The 23,275-nt window shown below is 34.4% G+C and overlaps 1 protein-coding gene across 3 annotated transcripts in view; it reads right to left on the bottom strand.

Moving 5' to 3' along the window:
* The window catches only part of USP34 (ubiquitin specific peptidase 34), a 241,368-nt gene that overhangs the window by 81,236 nt on the left and 136,857 nt on the right, over nucleotides 1-23,275 (bottom strand). For all 3 annotated transcript variants that reach the window (XR_012121111.1, XM_073212721.1, XM_073212722.1), the window contains 12 exons: nucleotides 16,677-16,831; nucleotides 15,445-15,558; nucleotides 13,737-13,836; nucleotides 13,444-13,603; nucleotides 10,709-10,835; nucleotides 10,473-10,620; nucleotides 6,158-6,258; nucleotides 5,742-5,951; nucleotides 2,513-2,638; nucleotides 1,170-1,292; nucleotides 948-1,031; nucleotides 393-479 (listed from right to left, as the gene is read on the bottom strand). Coding sequence is in view for 2 of the 3 variants with exons in the window: in XM_073212721.1 (XP_073068822.1) it covers nucleotides 393-479; nucleotides 948-1,031; nucleotides 1,170-1,292; nucleotides 2,513-2,638; nucleotides 5,742-5,951; nucleotides 6,158-6,258; nucleotides 10,473-10,620; nucleotides 10,709-10,835; nucleotides 13,444-13,603; nucleotides 13,737-13,836; nucleotides 15,445-15,558; nucleotides 16,677-16,831 (1,535 nt within the window). In the remaining variant the exon portion in view is untranslated. The remainder of the gene's footprint in view (nucleotides 1-392; nucleotides 480-947; nucleotides 1,032-1,169; nucleotides 1,293-2,512; nucleotides 2,639-5,741; nucleotides 5,952-6,157; nucleotides 6,259-10,472; nucleotides 10,621-10,708; nucleotides 10,836-13,443; nucleotides 13,604-13,736; nucleotides 13,837-15,444; nucleotides 15,559-16,676; nucleotides 16,832-23,275) is intronic.

Here is a 23,275-nt window from a genome sequence, read left to right as displayed (position 1 = left end):
GTTATAAAGGAAGAAATAACCAAACAAAATGAAACAATGAAAAAGGATGTTTTTAAAAAATTGAAGATGTAAACCAAGTTCTTTTTAAAAAGCATCCAAATTTTAAGACTGTATAAAAGTTAATACATACTTTAATAACCTAAAGGAAAAAAGTTTTATGAACTAGCCATAGTTCAGTCACATTACTTTAGCACTTAAAAAATTGTGAACAGGTGGCATGGAGACTCTTACCTCAGTTAGCAGACTCCCTATTTTAAAAAAAAAATTTATTTCTACTATAATCCATACTCTCATCCATTACAGTGAAGTATGTAGCAATGTTACACTTGCTTATGGAAGTGGGAGTGCTTAAACTGGGAAACCTATAATTGGTTTAAATTATGAATTCTCACCACAGTCCAGGATTCTTGCTCTTTGGGCTCCAGAATTCCAGAATTAAAAATCTCCAGCAGCTGCTGAAGGCCTCCAGCAGCAACAAACTGTAAGCAACCATGAGAGTGACGGTGAGACGCGGCCACACAGGAGAGACGCCTCTGACTAAGCAGTGGCTGTGTGTGTGCAAGTGAGACATTAGCCATCTTTCATTTAGGAAATTATTCCTTAAGTAAACAAAGTAACTTGTGTACAAAGTAATAACATACAGCCTACTTCCAAGAATTTCTTTTTTCTTTCAAAAATCTATAAACGTATCTTCATATTCCATGAGCCATTTAATTTGAGACACTGGGATGTATTAAAGTATTCCAATGATGGAATAGGGAAGTGCAAAAAACAGGAGCACCAAGGCATTAAATCATCTCCTCTTACTACTATGATTTGGAGTAATGCAAAACTTTTAAAATATGCTTTATTTTAATAGTAAAATTAATTTAAACCTGTTAATAATTATAGTACCTACTTCTGAAAAATTCGAGATAAATTATTTTTATCAACACATATAATCAAACCTTGCAACTCCAGGAATTTTTACTATTTTCCACTTGATCCTCACTTGAATCATCTGAATCTGGATAAAGATCACTGTAACTTCCCTGTGGGAATATGGCAAAAGAAGAAAATATTAGTGGAGGGGGCAAGAGAAAAATATTACCATAGAAAGGTAACACACACTGACATTTTGCTCCAGAGATAATATAAACACGTAATGATAATGATGGAAACACAATTACCGTTGACTCTCTCCTTATTCTTCTGTTAGGTTTTCCCAGTGCTTCAATAATTTCTAGGGCATATAACAGCTTGTGAGCACTCTTAATTTTGAGAAGTTCTTTCCAATTAAGTCCATCATTACCCTTAAGTTGAAAAAAGAAAAACATAGGTTTCTTAAGCCAACTTACTAAGGGGCCCCACACACACTCCAAAAAAATGTTAAAGAAACTGACACTATATAAAAACTCAAATACTACATTTAAATTGAAATACTTTCAAATGTGAAAATGATTTATATAATTGGTATTAGTGTTATACTTAAAACACCAATTATTTCTTAAATTTTATTAAGATAAAAATACATGAACAGTGGCTTAGGCATACAGTTATGTCTTGTTAACCTTCACAACAGATAAGCTAATTTACTATATTCCCAATGAATATAACATTGCAGCCTAAATGAATGCATGAACTTTAAGGACAGACAAGCACTGAAGTCTGTATTTAATATTTTTATAAGCTACACCTACACAATTAAAAGTCATATGCAAATATATCAATTTTAAAATATTGTACTTTTCTAAATATTATTGTTATTCACACTTTTATGCCTATTTGACAATATTATCATTAGAGCTACTCTGAGTCATCAGGCACTATTTTCCGGGCCCACCTTCTTCACTTTAAGTCATTTGGGATATACGACCTTCTGAATCATAGGACAATGTTCTAAATCACAGATAACCACCATTAGCATAACATTAAGATACTGTTTTTCCATTCATCCAGTAGGTATTTTATTGGTATCTCCACAAAGCAATCCCTTATTATATGTAGTTTTTAAATCTCTTATTTTAACAGACATCTTTACAAAGATATCCTAACACACACGTGAGGTCATGCCCCTATGGAAAAACTAACAAATATACATTAAATTTCCTTGCCTCATTTTCCCCTAATTCTATCAGTTGACTTGTATAGCATAGCATCCGAACCAAGCACTGATATATATCATATAAATAAACCAGTGTATTTTCTCTATTATTTCATGTTGTTAAAAACAAAGCAATATTCAGAATACAAAGTAATATGAGAAAACACTAATATAAAGACAAATCCATATTTTCTAAAGACAGTTTTAGAAAACATCCTTTATTTATTTTTGTTATTAAATACTTAGCCTATGTTATTCAACCTCACTAATAATTAAACAATCAAACATTAAAATGAACTGGCACTTTTTACCTATTATATCAACAGAATTTTACTGAGGATCTAGGTTAATAAGCATCTCATACACTGCCAATAAGACTGTAAACTCGTACTATCTTCCAGGAGAGTAAAAAGGCTTTTGTGGGCTCACCTGTTCATCTGAAATATTCTGGAATGCCATCAGCATGTTAGGACATGTAGGAAGAAGCATCAGTAGCTCCCATACACGCCTAGAGAGGTTTTCTGCATGAAGATGAAGTTCTTCACATCTTAAACGCTACACAAATAAAAACAGCTACTTATCAACATGGATTAGTTTTAAAAAATCTAAACTTAACTTCAACTTTTGTGTATAAAACTGTTAGGCAGAAAAATAGATATGAGCAGGTGGAAGGAGAATAAGGCCAGTAAAGCCCACTAAAAGGCACTCAAAGAGTTAACCAGATAAAACTAGAAAGCCAGAAAAGACTTAGAGTTAATCAGTTGAAGTTCCAAAGGACGGGAGCAACTTGGAATATCAGGATATTCCCCAGATAAAGAAAAGTTTCAGAGCACAGCTCATGTCTTCACTGCATCAATTACATCATACCATTTAAAAATTTACTTTAGGCCCAGCTTATTCTTTAATTTAACCTATATGCTGTTTTTCCACTTCCTCCAGCCCCTTAATTAAGTAACTTTGTAACCAGGGCAGGAGACAGACCTCAGAAGTGTAAATAAACCTATGTGGGCAAAGAATGCCGAAGTCCCAAACTAACAGTCACCTAACTAACCCTCTGAGACAAAACTCCAAAGGAATTATAAATCATCTGTGTACATCATGCCTATGCTGACCCTTACCCAAAAAGGCCCTATAAAAAATCCAAACCTCAAACCCTTAAGGATGCCTCCTCTCTGAGGTTACCCACACTCGCCTGTCTTCCAGTGGGTCACTCACTCTATCCTACTTCAGACAGGTACAAATGGGCTGCTGAGAGCTCTGATCTGGGGCTTGCAAATTTCTGTCACCTGGTTGACCCAAACAGAACTGCAGCTGTATGATCATGCTCCTTAGTAGCCTGCCTGAAAGTTTCCTTGCTTTACCTTTGGGAAGTTCTCAGAACATAATCTCACTCCATCCAATGCTCTGAGGCTCCCCCAAATCCTGGTGGTAGGAACTTAGTTCCCACACCATGCAGATCCAAGTGGACACTGGCTTTAGGCGTTGGCAAGGGATTATGTATGCCCAATGCCAAGCAGCAGTTCAATGAGTTTCTCTTTCCTCCCTCTATTTTTCCTTGCTCTCTGCTTCATTCAAGTAAATCTGCCTTTGTCAGTGTTGACTCTGGCCCAATCCTCTCTTGGAGTGTAATCAAATAAACCTTTTACTCTGCTTCAATACTGTGTCTCTGCCCTGCAATTCTTTGTTGCAGCGGGGACAAGAACTGAGGAAAATAAACTCAACCCTCCCCCTTTCATTATCAAATTTGATAATATTTTTAGTTCTCCAAGTGAAAAACTATTTGTTACATAGTAAATACATTCATTCAAGAAATTAAGTTATTATCAAATTAGTATTAAAATTTGTTGTTGAACACCCTTCTGGAAAAAAAATGTGGCCTGTATGTCTGACCACTTTCCTTAGGAAATTTTTCAAATGTAAGTGAAAATGTCTGTTTATAAAGCCATTCAAGTAAATTTCACCAAGACTACTACCTACTTCCTCTGTGCAGCCCACTATTCTAAAAATTACAAGACCTGGTGAATTAAATCCTTGACCTTATATTTGAGAAAAGAGTAACCTGTTTCTCTTATTTTGCTAATTCATACCTTATTTTCCAGTTTCAGACAAGAAGAGATTAAGAACGCAAACAATTTTAAAGAACATATTTTTTCCATTTTCATCTGTTAAATTTGAACTCTGTAAAGGTGCTGAGATAATAGTAAGCTAAAGAATGTTTCAGAGAGTATCAAGGAAATAGGCATGTTTCCTTTTTTATTTTTTAAACTAAAGCGCCACCCAAGAGGTAAATAAGCAGCAAAATCTAAAATTTACAATTTTAGAATTTTCCTCAGAGTATCTACATAATGTTCCAGAGTATGAATTTTATCTTTTTTATTCTAGTACTGCTGCTGTCAAAATTTTTTCTAAGATAATGCCAAAGAAATCTATAAAAAGTTATTTTTGTATAGTGGTATAAAGCTGGAATACTCCGAAGTCAAGGAAATCTTAAAGACCAAGTTTCAAGGTAACAAGTTTCATAACCCTGAAGAAAAAAGAGAAGCAACCCACTTTTGGTTTAGTGGGGGAAATGGCAATGAATTCCTTTGTAAAATGGAATTAATTCCTTTGTAAACACCAGTTAAAAAAACAAAAAAAGTAAGACTGAACTCAGTGCAAAAAACTATTTGAAGGGGAAAAAAAATCTTCCAAGTGTATCTGACTATATTTTATGTTATGATTGAAGGGTCCTACAATATGGGTCTCATACACAGTGAAAACCCACTATTTTTACTGTTTCTATAAATGTTTTCAAGGCTCATGCAACCAAAACAATCCCACATCAACAATGCCATATTTGTCACAAAGTTCAGTGAAATATCTGCTAAAAAATGAATGCTTCCACTCTGGTCTAGGCCTCACACAGACTATTACAGTGGCCTATTAACTAACTGGTCCTCTTACCTCTCATCTTTCTTTTCTCTCATACATCTATCACACTAACACCTACATTTTGTTTCTAAAAGCCCAGAAAGGATCTCATTTTCTTGCTTTAAACCTTCCATGATGATGGCAATCCAAATAAAAATCTCACATGATCCTTTATAGTATAGATAACAATCTCCTTTTCTGTACTCTTACTAAGAATTACACTATACTCACACTCCCAGGTTTTCAAACATGCTATTCATTTTTCTGTGAATCTGTAATGCTTCATCACTCTGATCAGCAGTAAACCCAATTTGAAGGACTCCCCATTTGCAACTAACATGACTCATTCTCTTCATTTAGCTGCTCAGATTATGTACGGTTTCCCTCAGAGAAATTTTCCCTGACCAATAATGTCAATGTGTGTCTATTACCACCCCTTAATAATGACATGTCATGTTTCAATCTTAGCAGCTATCTTTATCAGAAACTACTTATCTGTAAGTTTATTTCAAACTATCTTTTAGGCCATGTCAGTATCTGTCTCTCCAACTGGATTCAATTAAAGCTGAAACTATGCCTATTTTGATCCCTGTAAAACAATACTTAAAACAGTATGCCTGGATCACATTAGGCCCTTAAATAGTAAATGGATTCCTAGGTTTTACTGCTCTTAGGAGTTCACTGAGATTATTTTCCACTGAAAAGAAAGAGAAAACAAGACTTTATAAAAATGAAATGATATAGTCACCTCACTGTCTTCCACTACCACTTTTCCTGAGGGTGGTTTAAATGATGCAAGCATCTCTAATAAATCAAAAAGAGTAGTTAAATGAGGTTCTTGTAAAAGCAAAAGCATCGGAATGTTATCCTTCTGAGGGGGTGGTAGGCAAGATGCTGGCAGTTGAACACCTTCCCCTTTCCGTTCTCTCCTTGGTGCACCCAAAGATACAAATACCATCTATAAAAATAAGAGCAATGGGGAAAAAAACAACACTTACTTAGGCACATGACATTTTTGGCTTAATAAAGGTCTTAAATATAAAATAACTTCACTTAAAATTTTAATTACAAAAGCAGTAATACGATTTTTGAAGTATAACTTTGTTCAATTACTGACTATAACAGTCAATAGATGATTAAAATCTAAATCATGTTCATTAGTACCTGCATATCCTTAAAACCAAGCTCATGAAGTGCTTTTTCATCATAATCTGTTGTTAATTCATGTCCAGATGAAATCATCCTGACAGGTCCCATGAGGCCTCCTTAAAAACAGCAGAAAATCTAAGTGAACATTTTTATAAGAGTTAAATTATTTGCTGGCATGAATACATGACTACAGATAGACATTAAGCTTAAACACACTTCTTGAGCAAAGTGGATGCAGTTGTAAGCATACTTCCTGAAATATTTTCTGCTGTCCAAGGTTAGTCTTAGGCAGTAAAAACCACAAGAAAATACTCATTTAGCACAAGTCTAAGTAGATCTAACTAAAATCAATTCCCACTTGCTTAATAATATGCAAAATTCTGTAACTGAAAACACTATGTAGCTTTCTAGGAAGCTACAGCATCTCCCCTAGCAATACGTGAATTAGATTCATTAATGCCTTAGTTGCATAAGTAACTAGCATGTATTTATAATAATCGAGTCCTTTCTTCCCTGTTATTACCCAACAAAATAAAATAAAACAGATTATAGAGTTGGAGAAAAAAAAAAAAAAAGAACTCTGATATGAAAAAGACCAGCTACAACATTCCAGATTACGGTAAATTCAATAAATCAATAGATTTATGCTGATTTGGCAGAGAAGTAGGCTCAACACCTGACCAAAGTGGGAAGAGATCAAAGGAAATGGCAGGGGGAGAAAAAGAAGAAGAGGGGGAAAAAACAAGAGAGAAAAGAAGAAAGGAGTAAAGGAATAAAGGAAAAATATCAACATCTCAGTGATCTATGAGACATGAACAAACAGTCCAGGATACATTTAACTAGAGGCCCAGAAATTAGGGTTGGGGAAAGGGGAAAAAAGCCTGTTTTTGACAAAATATGGAATTGCTAACCTTTTTCAAATTTGATAAATATTGTAAACACACAGACCCAAGAATGTGAAATAAACCCAAACTGCATAAACACAAAGTTAAAAACAAGGACACCAATAATCAAACTGCTCAAAAATCACTGTTAAAGAAAATTTTGTAAAACGTACCACAGTTAAAAAGATACCCTGTATACAAAGGATGAAAGATAAGAAAAACCAGATTTTCTATCAGAAGCCTTGCAAGCCAAAAGATAAAATGAGAAAACATTTATAAGCATTTATAAAGTCCTGAAGGGGAAAAAAGGCTCTTAATCTAGAATTCTACATCCAGTAAAAATATCCTCCAAAAATTAAGACAGATGAACTTTTCTTCCAGACAAAGATAGAGAAAATTCATGACCTGAAGACCATGTTTAAAAGTAATTCATTAGAGAGGGAAAAAGAAAAAAGAAAAGAGAAAGAGAAAGAAAAAGAAACCAAATGGGAACTTCAATCTACACATACAAAAAATGATGGAGTGGTAAATATATGGTAAGAGAGTAAAAGAAGAGATGTAAGTAATAGAAAATAATTAGATAATAAGCAAAATATTCTAATTAAAATTCAGGAACCACCAGTCTGGATTTTTAAAAATTCAACAATTAAGGAAAAAAAACTCTAATAACCTCAAAGAGATAATGCAATCATGAAAACACAAAAAAGGGATATTAGATATTAAAAGCATGACAGCAAAAATGAGAACCTCAAAAGAAGGGTTACAAAATAAAGTTGAGAACACTTCTCAGGAAGTTAAAACTCCAAGAAATTAAAGAGAAAAGATACATAAATTAGGAATAATCCAAAAGATAAAACATGTAATAAAGAATTTCTAAAAAGAGAGAAATGATCAAATATTAGATAGGAAACCAAATGAACTCAAGAAAATTTCCCCAAGCTTAAATATACAAGTTGCCAAACTAAAAGGGCCCACTAAAAACCTAAACTCTATAGTATCCATCACAATTGCTGAAAACAGACTCACGCTCAGGCCACACTGAAGACAAGAAGACTCATTAAGCTCTACAAAAGGAAAAAAAGGGTATGTAAAAAAATATCAGGAAGCAAAATGACTTCAGAATTCTAAAGAGCAACAACAGAAGAAATACAACACAACAATACCTCTAAAATTCCGTGGGAAAAAAAATGGCAGAAAGAAAAAGTAGGAAAACAATGTATGGATACTGGGAACAGCATCCAATGCAGCAGAGACAAAGAGAACTACTGTACTGGTTAAAATGATAAAGGATATCCTATTACTGTGTATCTGGAGCTGGAAGACCATCAGTAGGATCAGTGTTACGAGAAAAATGCATGACTGAGGGGCCAATGACCAAAATCCTTGTTGCCTTCATAATATCTTCTCTATCTGAGGAAGAATACCTGAGCAAGTGAACTTGGCCAGGCCTTTTATCTGTACCTGGACTCTACCACATGCTTAGTGAAGTTTCCACTCTCACCTCCATATCCTACTGAAGGTGAAGACACTCATCTCATGTCACAGAAGAAATTCTACCTTGACCTCCCCTTCTGAGAGCTAAAGTAGGTCATGAAGAGAACAGAAAAAGGGGGGGGAAAAAAAAGGCAAACTCTATGTATATTTGTTAAATGTCCCAGCATCTTGTCAATATTATGACACTGAGATGTCTTAATTATGTCAAGACCTATACTTGAGAACTTTCCTACTGATATCCTCAAATGAGGCATTATAGACCTTTAGAAAAATTGAAAGTACATCCTCTTTAGCTTATTTTCTTCTGTGATCCTTTGACTGATAGCAGCCATACTCTCCTTTTCCTTAACCTATCATGTTTGTGCTGGCTTTATCTGTTTCACAAGACTAAATATATTGTTTAGGTATATATACACTGGAGATAAAACAATAAGCTAAAGATTAAATAAACTAGAAGACTAAATAATAGAAGAATAGAAAACTAAAAAACCAAGATAGTGTTAAGGGGAATGGAAAGGATATTAGGGAGGGGGACACACAAGTAGCTTCTACTACTGTCCTAGTTCTCAATTAAGACAGAAGGTACATGGGTGGTTTTCATTTTATCACTCATTGCATATTCTCTTCTTTATGTGTAATACCTTTCAGCATAACAAAAGCAGATACCTTTGGACCTGAAAATTCCATAACTAGGTAGTCAGCCAACATGTCTTAATTAATTTATATCTAAGGATATTCTCTGTAGCACTGATTGTAATAGCAAAAGAATGTAAACAACTTAAATGTCCATTAATAGAGATAGGTAAAACAAATGATGGTATCATATTATGGACTTTGCAGATCTTAAAAACAGTGAGGTAACTTTCTACATGTACTAATATGAAATGTTATCTAAGATAATGTTAAACACTATAAGCAAAGTATAAAAGACTTTTTAAAAGGGATTTAAGGGGGTATTATTTTCATAGCTCCAAAAAAAAAAGAAATATATCAAAATACAAAAAATATTGAGGTACTTGAGTAGTATACTTATAAATGTTTGCAAATACCATCTGAAGTAACTCTTAACTCTTGCCTAAGAATCAACAGTTCCACACGAAGAAATACTACCATTTGTTTTAAGTTATACATATATGAACATTCTTACATAGTATCTTGGTATCTCTTGAAGGCTATGCAAGAAATCCACAACATTTGCTTCAGGATAACGGAATGGATGATTCAGAGATGGAGGTAGGAAAGGAGACTTTTCTACATCTATTCTTTTATTCCAAGAATATTTGCTAATTATTAAAGAACAAAATTTAAGATCTGATGCATTAGAAGATACATGTGGTTTCATCTTAAGCATGCTGTAGTAAAACTGTCAGCTTACTAATTGATGCCAAAGAATTATCACTCCATACATAGGCAGGTTAAAAGTCCTATTAAAACTTGAAGATCTTTCCTTCCCCTAAACATGTATTTAGTCTGTTATAATTCAGACCTTCAAATTACATGTAAAAAGTACCAGTTTTGCTGGTTGTTCCTCTAATTAGCTCATATTTTATAAGCTATGGGAAAACAATAAAAATGCATAAGTGGTAATAGTAAGGGAACAATCAAATATACCTTTAGGCCCACATGAAATACTTCTCAAAGTGATAGTTTTTTGGAAGGAATAGGAGATGCACAGGTGGGATTTAAGGGGGTATTATTTTCATAGCTCCAAAAAAAAAAGAAATATATCAAAATACAAAAAATATTGAGGTACTTGAGTAGTATACTTATAAATGTTTGCAAATACCATCTGAAGTAACTCTTAACTCTTGCCTCTTGCCTAAGAATCAACAGTTCCACACGAAGAGGAGGGGAGGGGAGCCATGAACATGGCTGGAGTCTTCAAAATAAAGGTCCAATGTTAATATGTAATAAAACCTAGGAAATATGAAAATCTGAACTGTTGGACTTACCAGGAAACTCTCCCTTTCGGCTGCTTTGACCAAACTCCTGAAGCTGAGCTTGTTGATTTATTTGTTCTTTCTGTAAATTTTCATACCAATGAGTTACTTCAGCCCTAAGATCTGCTACCTGGTCACTAGGATACATTTCAATAGTCATCTGAAATATGAGATGCAACCAATTTAAAAATACAAAAAGAACAGTTATTTGAACTGGGAAATGTTAAAAATTTGGAAATTAAAACTACCTTGTCAGGAAGTCCAGCTGGCTGGCATACAACCCTTAGAGGAAGGGACTGTTTGTCACTCAGTGCTTTCAAATGACTACTAATACCAGTGCCTTCAATTTGCCACTGTCTGAGGTGATAGGCAAACCTAAAACACACAAAAACCACACGCAGGAAGGATACAATTTTAAATCATTTTAACGTTATAGAAGTTTTTAATATTTTACAAAATGAAAACCCTACAAGTTTCTAGCACATTCCACCCTATATCACCTATTTTAAGTTTAGATTCATTATATTGAATCAAACTTAAATGCATATAGCTAAGAGTTCTTTAAAAAAAAAGTTACCAAGAAAAATTACTGAGGAAGAAAAAATCCCATTAAAAGCATTTTTTTAAAGGGGGGAAGGGAGTAGTAGAGGCAGGATGACTTCAAAGAGACAAACTAATCCAGTGAAATGGCAAACTCTCCCTCCTACATTCAGAAGAGGAAAAAAAGGTATTAGGAAATATTTTTCAGAGATAGAAATTTATTGTAGTAATTTGATGTTAGGCAGCCTAACCAAATTTGAGAGCAGATTTCATGACTGTTAAAATTACAAAGACTGGTATTTCAGTATTTCATCTAGCATGACACTCACTAAATATCTGTCAATATTCTAACTTATTTTCAGTTGTGGAAGACAGGATTCAGGGTACCTGAATTTAGTTAAGAAAGTAGCAACATCTAAATCTAATCAGCACCTCTGGAATAGAAGGAAGACAATTAAGAGGTTAATGGACTTGATTTCCTAGAAGTGATCCAATGACCAGGTTACATGACTGAGCAAAAGAGTAATTTTAATCTTTTGGGGCCAGGTAATTCTGTTATGGGTCATGTGCTGTCTCAAGCTCTGGTGGATATTTAGCAGCACCCTTGGTCTCTACCCCACTACCAGTACTACCCCCCTTTCTCCCTTAAACTGTGATAATCAAAAATGTCTCCAGACATTATCTAATGTCCCCCAGGAAACTGCTTCTAGTTGAGAACTACTGTTTAAGATTATAAACTTATCTCCTTTTAAAAGGCATTTTATTTACTATCTTAATATAAGGAATACACAAATATGCAATAATCACTTTGTATTTTCATTCTAGAAAGGTTAGGCAATTTTAAATTAGTAGTAGCAATTGAAATAGCACAATGATGTATTCCACACAGATTTGTATGGAAATACCTAATTTTTAAACTAGTCTTAGATTTTTTAATACTCACTTCTGTTCCCTAGCTTCTCTACTTGCCACACAAAAAATAAGTATTTACATAACACCAACATTAACTTTTGGAGTAAAATATGAACTAATATAAAGATGTCTATCAAGGACACTACAATCAATTTTCTCCTGAGTTAGAAAAAAATTCTGTATATCTGAGGAGGGATTTTTGAACTAAATTTATTAAATTTATAAAAAGCACCACTGAACGTTAAGAAATTTAATTTACTTTAAAGACTTTAATTTTTAAAGTATGTATTTATTTTAAATACACTGGTAACATTGTGTGAGGATTAAGGGTTTGAACCAACAGGGCCTTTTTGGTTTGTTGTCTACAGACCCTGTAACATACAGAAAATTTTGGAAAAATATGTATCGTATCATTAATAGTAACTATCAATGACAGGAAGAGAAAGACTACAATAATTTTCATTTTCTAAGAGTATTACCTTAATACATAATACCTGCATTTTGTAATTAGTATGTATTAATTTGAATAAGACACATCATCACATTTGCTTATTTATATTTATTTTTTTTTAAGTGATAAAAGTTATGAGGCAGTGTGAAGTTTCTATGCAAAAAACTCTGGAGTTCTCTTGTACACTCTTTAAAAACAGAAGGAATTATTTAAGTAGAATCCCCCAAAACTGTAATTATAATTAAAATAGAGAAATCTGCAATGCCCTAATGTTTTAAATCATGGAACCATAATATTTATAAGGAATGGGTAGAATATCTTAATTATTCAATATATCCTGATATTTTAAATAAGATGTCAATAAATATCAATTGTATGACTTTTCATTATCAAACTAAGCTCTGAAGTTGAAACTTATTAATTTTAACATCTTTTTGACACAGTTCTTTGTACTTTTACATTTACTCATGATTTTTAACAAATAATTTCTTAATTAAAACTACTCACCTTTCATTTCAGCCGATACATTCATAAATGTTAATTTTTGCTTTATTTCTGTATTACACAGGGTATGTCTAAATTAATTATACAGATATTCATTAACACAGAATTTTTGATGTTTCCATGGTAAATGGAAATTCAAAATTAAAATACTGTCTCCTAGTCCAGGAAGAAAAAAAAACAGCAAATGAAACAAATGATTCAACTATGAGAGATTATTTGATGTTCTTGGTGAGGGTTTTAGTGAAAGTTTTCTTGGCGCTGTGTTCTGCCTTTTAATAGTAATACTTTTTTAGAGATAGAATTCTGTCTAAATATTCTTATTCATGCATATTTCCTCAGTCTAATGATTTTTAAAGCTCCACAATATTTATTAGGAACCTATATTGCTTATTCCACAGCGAATGGTACATATTATGAATAAAAATTACTTCTACTGCTAACCCTTCACTTTGGTTATGTTTATGCTTTCCACCTGCCCCCAAGAGAACATTTAGTTTAATTTAAGAGTACTTTTGGACATGTTAATAATGAAAAAGCTTGAAATTCATTCTAATAATACGGTATCTAAAAAATTACCTTCTCCTAAATGCTTCCAGATGTGTCTTCAGCATAAGGAGTCCTCTTTCTATTACAGTGAGACTGGAGTGTGATTCCTGTTCAAGACTGCTAGAAGCTATCATTAGACTCTCCATACATTTACTAATAAATTCTTGTTCCTTCTCCAAACCCGTTTTACCTAAAAATCAGATGTTTAGATATGTGAATATCAATCTTTTATTCCTGTTTAACTACATTGAAGACAATGAATTGTAGCTAAGAAAATCCTCCCATAAAAAATTATCCATTAGACAACACTTCAAATCACTCACCATTAATATAATAGGAATTAATATACTGGATAGCTGCACGACTGACATCACCAGATTGTGCTCTTAAAGCAATGCCCCAAAATTGGTCCATACCACAAAGCTAAGAAAGAAAATTAGGACATTTATATGTATTTTTTAATACATATTTTACAGATATAAATATTACTATTTGTTGAACAATGTAAATGATTAGAAGACTAACAAATTTAAAGGTCATACAAATATCAAAGAGTTTTAATATCCTATAAAGTATTTAAAGGGCAACTCCTATTAAAGAATTATTAAAAAATAAAAAAGATATAGCCTTGGAAATTTCCTCAGTTACTGATATATACCTGTATTTGTCTAAAAATCCTTATTTATAGAGCAGCTAACTACACACACACACACACACACACACACACACACAGTTTAACTAAAACTTATGATTACACGGTGGGTAAATCTCAAGTCCCCAAACACTCAAACATGTACAAAGGAATAAAAACAACACACACATAATTATTAGTATAACAATGTTCCAATGCTTCTGCCCAACTTATTCTGATAGAACCACTACTTTCAGGTATTCACAGAAAATTACGGAGATAGGCTAACCCAAGTTGATGCTTAAATTTATGATGTTAACTATGAGATGACAAAGAGAATATTTTCACTAAAACCTCAGAAAAAGCAAACTTAAACTTCTCCAAAGTTGGGCAGGGTAAACAAAGATATTTTTCTGATAGGTTACTGAATAGCCTTAGCATTCATAACAACTTGAAAAGCAGTATCACCTCAAATTGGGGCATGACTACTTCCTAGGCAAATTAGATCTGTCTGGCTGTCTGAAATTAACAAACTGACAGTTATAGGACCAAAAACAAACAAAAACACCCATTATTCAAACAAGGGAAGAAGGTAGGAAAACACTATGAAAGCATTCTAGATACAATTACAATTACTCTTTACCACATAGATTAACATCAGTTTTCCCTACCTTTCTCCTTCAACAACTCCAACTTCTGAAGAAAATTAATGAAAAATGAGCAGATACTACATAAGTCAAAGCTATCATTGATAAACTGGAATGCCCAATGAGGAAGACTTTCAAATTATAGTTTGTGTTAGGGGAGTCTAGGAATAATACACTGAACAAAACCTAGAGGCCCCCCAAGTAGCAAACCTAAGCCAGAGAGAGAGAAGACTATTTGTAAGAGTCTTCAGTTAATGAACTGTTTGTCATGACTCATGGTCAGAGATGATTTATGTAGACTCCATTCTACAACAGAGGATACCAACAGGAACTCTGGAGCTGCCCAAGAGCAACTAACAGGTTGGCTAAAACAAAGGGCATAAAAATCATATTTTACACAAATCAACTTTCTACTTGACAAAGCTACTTGATTATGTTTATCTGGGAGCTTTCAGGGGACAAAAAGAACACTCAGATGGCCTATTCTCTATTAATCAAGGAAAACGTAGTAAATTTTCATTAAACACAACCAAGATTATCTTTGGCTAATGCAGTATCAACAAATTTACTTTTTCAACCTTTCAAGCTTCTTAAAACCAAAATAGAAAACTTTTTAAAGCCTAAGAATAAAAGTCTTCATAGTTGGTTAATTCAGTGCTTGGCAGACTATATAAAATTCAGTAATCTAATTTGGGGGAATAAAACAAAAATTCTACAAACTGACCTAATGATACGACAAGTCTGAATCCATACCTCAGAGTTTGAGCCACCATCATAGGCACTGGTAGCCAATCGAGCCAAGTTACAGAGATGTTGAAATAGGTTTAAGCCAGTCATGCTAATTGTTTCAGGTTTTAGCTGGGGCATCTTAAAAAAAAAAAAAGTTTTTAAGTTTGTTTAGTGTGATAATTAAGCTAACAGATTTTAATGAATTTAACTTACCAGATTTAAGCTAAAAAAATTTTATTGAAAACATTATGAAAAAAATGTATCAGCTCAGATTTTTAGTATGATTTCAAAAATCAAATAATAATTTAGTGAAAAATGTTTCCAGGTCATAACTGAAACCTGTCTGATCCATATTTCTATTTTTGAGATATACGCAGACTCAAATTAGAGGAAATGAATAAAAAATGTTGTCATTCATTATATACCTATATGATACACATTTATAAGATGTGTAGCTATGTGTACAGTTCATGTATAGATCAGAGCTTGAAATTAAGATACCTAAAGGTGTATTTGTAGATTTGCCTTGATTTAATTAAGTGATTTAGGTATAGGTACCAAAACTCATACACACTCAACTCTACCAAAGAGATAATGTGAGAGTTCACGGTCTTTATAATTGCAAAAATAAAAACTTTATTGCTTCATTATGATTGATGTCTCAAAAGTCAAGTAGAAAATTACTACCCAAACTAATTGTGGCATCTGATAACAACAAAAATTGGATAGAAGAATGTTCTTCAGTAGCATGCCAGCACTTCCTAAATATGCCTTTCCAAAGATCCACAAAAAATCTGAACATTGGCTTATATCAGCCAGAAGACTAGCTAAAAAATCACACTGAACTAAGGAAGAGAGTCACAGAATAAAGCTCTCACACTAGTGGGTATGGGCACCATGTTTGAAAATTGAACTACAATGTTATTAATGATTAAGAAAAAATAAACACCAAAAGTCCCACATTTCTTATTAGTGTTTACATGAAGAGCTATTCTAATTACTGTTATTTTAAGTACTTTAGCTAAGGAACATTTTTGTATATATAAACTATTCATTTACATACAAACACTGTAGAGGACAAAATTAAAGCAAAATCTGGTGGCAAAACTATGTGAGGACTGCTGAAAAACAGCACACTTGCCTATTTTTTAAAACTGTCAAGAAGAAAAATGAACATGACAGTCTACATTTTAAGAGGTAAAAAGGAAATACGGAAAAACAATATAAACAATGAAACTGTCAAGAAATAAAATTACCTTCTCCAGGAAAAGATGTTTATAGGTTTCCATTCCCATAGCATGCTGATCTTTACTTCGAACTTGATTCAAAAACCAATGAAGTGCATCATCATAACACTCTGAATCTTCTACTAAACAATGCCATAAAATGTCAACTTGCTCTAAACTTAACCCTAGATAAAAATTACAAATTTTGAATCACAGTATATACAACATTTTGGTTCTAATTCAATGTATTAGAAGCACCAACATATCTAGAAATGAAAAGGAGATATTTTATACCATCTTATAAAAATTATTTTGTGGGAGATTTCATATAATTTATGCTTTCAAAATGTAGTTAAATATAATCCATGTATAAATTACTTAAAAACACCCAACTTACACTATATCCTAGAAGATTCACTTGGTCTCGAAAATCATTCTCCTTAAAATATGAACATCACTGTATCATAGTAAACAGGACAAAGGGGAAGTAACCCTCAAAGTTGATGAATCAGTTCTAAGGTTTAAGGTTTAAAAATAGAGTGTATACTATGTTCAAAGCTCATTCAATACACACAGGAGATAAACAATAAATGCCAAAAAGTATTATGTTTGAAAACTATGGAAAAAAAAAAAAGAATCCATAGGTTGAATAAAGGAAAATGGAATTAACTGACTGCCTAAACAGGGAAGAGCAACACATCAGGAGATACAATTAGCTGGGAAGCCCATGTAATGAAATGAAATTTGTACAGTACTCTGATCCACTTATTAAATTAATTCCTGAGTGTGACAGAAGGAAGTCAGAATAACTATTCATAACCAAAGAGAGGTCACCACAGGCAACCACAAGTCTGAATACAGATAAATGAGATAACCAAAAGGGGCAGAATACAAGCATTACAGGGATTTCTAAAGTATATCACAAGGATAAAGTATATCCTAAATTGGGGGCTGTTCCCTAGAATCAGAAGGGAATTAAAGTATACTAATAAACCTCTCTCTTTCTTGGGAAAAAGTATATGAGATCAAGAATATGCAAAAATACCTCAGAAAATATTTATCTAGCAGAAAAATCAGTCAAAAGAGTTTGACCAGAAAAAATATCCTATCAGTTCCTCACACAAATGAGTCAATGCATAGATTATTTCTTCGAAGAAGAACTTGTACCCCCGGAAGCCAACACACAAACAACCATTAATATACATTATGACAAAGCATAGTAATTAATAAGAGAGAAAAAAGTGAAGAAAACAAATGAGACTTAAAAAAAGGAAAAAAGGCAAGTAGTAGTACTATCCAGATTATAGTAAACTACGTGCTAAAACAGAAGTATATTCATAAATGGCTGAATTAGTAATCCACATTCAACAGGAAATGTATAAGCTTTCGTTATGAAGTTTTGAAAAGAATATAGCTATTGGTATATTGAAAATCAGTTCTCAACTTACCGAATTTAACTTTGGGGTAACGATATTATACCTGACAGGAGGAACTGTACCAACGAGAGAAGGAAAATTTTGATGTGGGAAAAGTGAAGTTTTCAATTTGACTCTATCTGGACAGTAGCTATTGTTAAGCTAATCCACACGAAGCTTTACTGTGCTCCCTGGAATGGGAGCAGCAAAATCATTCTTTCATTATTCAAATACTAGTAAGAAAAGTTAACATTGGGAGAGGATTAAAGATGGCAGAATGAGAGGTGAGACAGAGGTCTTCTCAAAACCACATATAATATGGAAATATAGTTAATACAACTAACCCTTAACGAGCAACAGGAAAGAAGGCTGTGCCAGACAGCATACACCTGGAGAAAAGAACAGATCTCACAGAACAAGGTAATGTACCAGAGCTGTGATCCCACGGGATGCAAGCCCTTCCCCTACTCCAGCTCACCAGTGGGAGGGAGTGAGAAGGGAGGAGAGGCCTGGGGCTGCTGAACACCCAGTCCTAGAGATCTGCTCTGGGAGCATGAACTTACATTGCATGGTGCTCTGGTGATTAGTGGTGTTGGAAAGCTAAGACAGGTGGAATACCTGGAGAGACTGAGATTCCAGCCGCTTATGGAAAATAGGGATCCATATATAGCTGCTCTGGGACAAAACAAAGGTGGGCAGTCTGAGAGACTTTCTAACAACAAGAGGGCTGCTAAAGGGGCAAGGATTGTATGGAGCTTACTGCTCAGGAGAAAGGACAGGTAGACAAAATTGTCCAGGCTCATTCGGCCCACCAAGTTGGGAACTTTCAGGAGCTTCAGGCTCTCCATCCCACTGGCTACCTATGCAGAACCAAGGCCCCCACCATGATACGCAGCCTGCTGCAACTTCCTCCCGGCCAGCTGGCACCCGGCTCGCAAACCGGTAGGCCCTGCCTTGGTGTCAAGCCAGCTAGAGGGAAGCCCAGCCTTCAGCAGCTACAAACGTAAAGAGGCTTATTATACCTGTGTGTTCAGCCCACTGGCTCTGGCAGAGGAGACAGGCATAACAGCCAGAAGGCAGGAAACAGCTCTTTCCTCCCTCACAGGCACCAGCACCTCTCCCCTGCGAACCCCGACATCAGTCAAGAGGCTGAGCAGCTCCAGGTAGTAGAGGTTCTGGGCACTAGAGGGTGCCCAATACAAATATGAAATGTCAAAGGAACCTGGTTCAAACCAAAAATCCCACAAACACCAGAAAAAGGATCAAATTAAATTGAACTCATCAATCTTCCTGAAAGAGGTTTCAAAATAAAAATCATAAACATGTTCATGGAGGTACAGAAAAATATTCAAGAACTCAGGAACGAATTTAGGACAGAGATCCAATTATTACAGAATACAATGGAGGGTTGTAAAAGCAGATTAGATACAGTGCAGGAGACTATAAACGAAATATAAATTAGAGAAGAAGAATACAAAGAAGCTGAGGCACAGAAAGAAAACAGGATTTCTAGGAATGAAAGAATATTGAGAGAACTGTGTGACCAATCCAAACGGAACATCATTCGTATTATAGGGGTACCAGAAAAAGAAGAGAGAGAAAAAGGGATAGAAAATGTCTTTGAGGAGGTAATTGCTGAGAACTTCCCCAATCTCGGGAAGGGCATAGTCTCTCAGGCCATGGAGGTGCACAGATCTCCCAAAAGAAGGGACCCAAAGAAGACAACACCAAGACATATAATAATTAAAATGGCAAAGATCAAGGGTAAGGACAGACTATTAAAAGCAGCCAGTGAGAGAAAAAAGAATCACATACAAAGGAAAACCCATCAGGCTATCACCAGACTTCTCAGCAGAAACCTTACAGGCCAGAAAGGAGTGGCATAATATATTAAATGCAATGATACACAAGGGCCTTGAACCAAGAATATGCTTCAAGATTTTATCATTTAAATTTGAAGGAGGGATTAAACAATTCCCAGATAAGCAAAAGGTGAGAGAATTTATCTCCTGCAAATGTCTCCACAGCGTATTTTGGAGGGATTGCTATAGATGGAAGTGTTCCTAAGGTTTAATAGCTATCACCAGAGGTAATAAAGCCACAGTAAAGAAATTAGAACAACTAATTATGAAGCAAATGCAAAATTAAATCAACTACCCCCAAAGTCAGTGAAGGGATAGACAAAGAGTACGAACACGATACCTAATATATATAGAATGGAGGAGGAAGAAAAAAGGAGAGAAAACAAAAAGAACCTTTAGATTCTGCTTACAATTGCATACTCAGTGAGTTAAGTTACACTCTTAGATACTAAGGAAGTTACCCTTGAACCTTTGGTAACCACAAATCTAAAGCCTGCAATGGCCATAAGTACATACCTGTCAATAATCAAACTAAATGTAAATGGACTGAATGTACCAATCAGAAGACATAGACTCACTGAATGGATAAAAAAATAAGATCTGTCTAAAGGCTGCCTACAAGAGACTCACTTCAAACCCAAGGACATACAAACACTGAAAGTGACGGGATGGAAAAAGATATTTCATGCAACTAATAGGGCGAAAAAAGCAGGAGTTGCAGTACTTGTTATCAGACAAAATAGACTTCAAAACAAAGATAGTCACAAGAGACAAAAAAGGACATTACATAATGATAAAGGGGTCAATCCAAAAAGAGGATATAACCAATATAAATATCTATGCACCCAACACAGGAGCATCAACATATGCAAAACAAATACCAAATTAAAAGGGGAAATAGAATGCAATGCATTCATTCTAGGAGTCTTCAACACACCACTCACTCCAAAGGACAGGTAAACCAGATAGAAAATAAGTAAGGAGACAGAGGCATTGAACAACACATTAGAACAGATGGACCTAACAGACATCTACAGAACTCTACACCCAAAAGCAGCAGAATACACATTTTTCTCAAGTGCACATGGAACACTTTCAAGAATAGATCATCTACTAGGCCACAAAAAGAGCCTCAGTAAATTAAAAAATATGGAAATTGTATGAACCAGCCTCTCAGACTACAAAAGAATAAAACTAGAAATAAATTACACAAAGTAAATGAAAAATCCCAAGAACATATGGACACTTAACCTAAGTAACCAATAGATCATTGAACAAATAAAAACAGAGATCAAGCAATATATGGAGACAAATGACAACAATAATACAACACAGCAAAATCTGTGGTACGTGGTGAAGGCCATGCTAAGAGGGAAGTATATTGCAACACAGGCCTACTTCAGGAAAGAAGAACAATCCCATATGAACAGTCTAAACTCACAATTAACAAAACTAGAAAAAGAAGAACAAATGAGGCCCAAGGACAGTAGGAGGAGGGACATAATAAAAATTAGAGCAGAAATAAATAAAATCGAGAAGAACAAAATAATAGAAAGAATCAATGAAAGCAGGAGCTGGTTTTTTGAGAAAATAAATAAAATAGACAAACACCTGGCCAGACTTATCAAGAAAAAAAGAGTCTATACACATAAACAGAATCAGAAATGAGAAAGGAAAAATAACCATGGACACCACAGAAATAAAAAGAATTAGTAGAGAATACTATGAAAAATTATATGCTAACAAACTGGATAACCTAGAAGAAATGGACAACTTTTTAGAAAAATACAACCTTCCAATGCTGACCTGGAAAGAAACAGAAAATCTGCACAGACCAACTGCCAGCAATGAAATTTGATCAGTAATCAAAAAACTACCCAAGAACAAAACCCGTGGACCAGATGGATACACTGCTGAATGTTATCAAACATTTGGTGAAGACCTAATACCTGTCCTCCCTCCTCAAAGTTTTCCAAAAAGTGCAAGAGGAGGGAATACTTCCAAACTCTATCTATGAGGCAAGCATCACTCTAATACCAAAACCAGGCAAAGACACTACTAAAAAGGAAAATTACAGAACAATATCCCTGGTGAACACAGATGCAAAAATACTCAATAAAATATTGGCAAACCAAATTCAAATATACATCAAAAAGATCATCCCTCATGATCAAGTAGGATTTATTCCAGGAACACAAAAGATGGTGCAATATTAGAAAACCCATCACCATCATCCATCACAACAAAAAAAAGGACAAAAACCACATGATCATCTCCATAGATACTGAAAAAGCATTCAACAACATTCAAGATCCATTCATGATAAAAACTCTCAACAAAATGGGTATAGAGGGCAAGTACCTCAATATAATAAAGGCCATACATGATGAACCCAACATCACACTTAACAGCAAGAAGCTGAAAGCCTTTCCTTTAAGATCGGGAACAAGACAAGGATGCCCAATCTCTCCACATTTATTCAACAGAGTTCTGGATGTCCTCACAACGGCAATCAAGACAACACAAAAGAAATAAAAGGCATCCAGATTGGTAAGGAAGAAGTTAAACTGTCCCTGTTTGCAGATCACATGATATTATACATAAAAAACCTAAAGAATCCACTCCAAAACTACCAGATCTAATATATGAATTCAGCAAAGTTGCAGGACACAAAATTAATACACAGAAATCTCTTGCATTCCTATAGACTAACGACCAACTAGCAGAAAGAGAAATCAGGAAAACAATTCCATTCACAATTGCATCAAGAAGAATAAAATACCTAGGAATAAACTTAACCAAGCAAGTGAAAGACCTACACTCTGAAAACTACAAGACACTCATGAGAGAAATTAAAGAAGATACCAATAAATGGAAACACATCCAGTGCTCATGGATAGGAAGAATATTGTCAAAATGGCCATCTTGCCTAAAGCAATCTACAGATTCAATGCAATTCCTATCAAAATACCAACAGCATTCTTTAATGAACTACAGCAAATAGTTCTAAAATTCATATGGAACCACAAAAGACCCCAAATAGCGAAAGCAATCCTGAGAAGGAAGAATAAAGCAGGGGAGGGATTACACTCCCCAACTTCAAGCTCTACTACAAAGCCACAGTAATCAAGACAATCTGGTACTGGCACAAGAATAGACCCATAGACCAGAGGAACAGAATAGAGAGCCCTGATATAAACCCAACCATATATGGTCAATTAATACACGATAAAGGAGCCATGGACTTACAATGGGGAAATGACAGCCTCTTCAACAGCTGGTGTTGGCAAAACTGGACAGCTACGTGGAAGAGAATAAAACTGGATATTGTCTATCCCCATACACAAAAGTA

The sequence above is a fragment of the Manis javanica genome, chromosome 1, assembly GCF_040802235.1.
Source record: "Manis javanica isolate MJ-LG chromosome 1, MJ_LKY, whole genome shotgun sequence".
In the NCBI taxonomy this organism is placed as follows: Eukaryota; Metazoa; Chordata; class Mammalia; order Pholidota; family Manidae; genus Manis; species Manis javanica.
The sequence above is the reverse complement of the archived record's forward strand: the minus strand, read 5'-3'. Positions and strand labels throughout refer to the sequence as shown.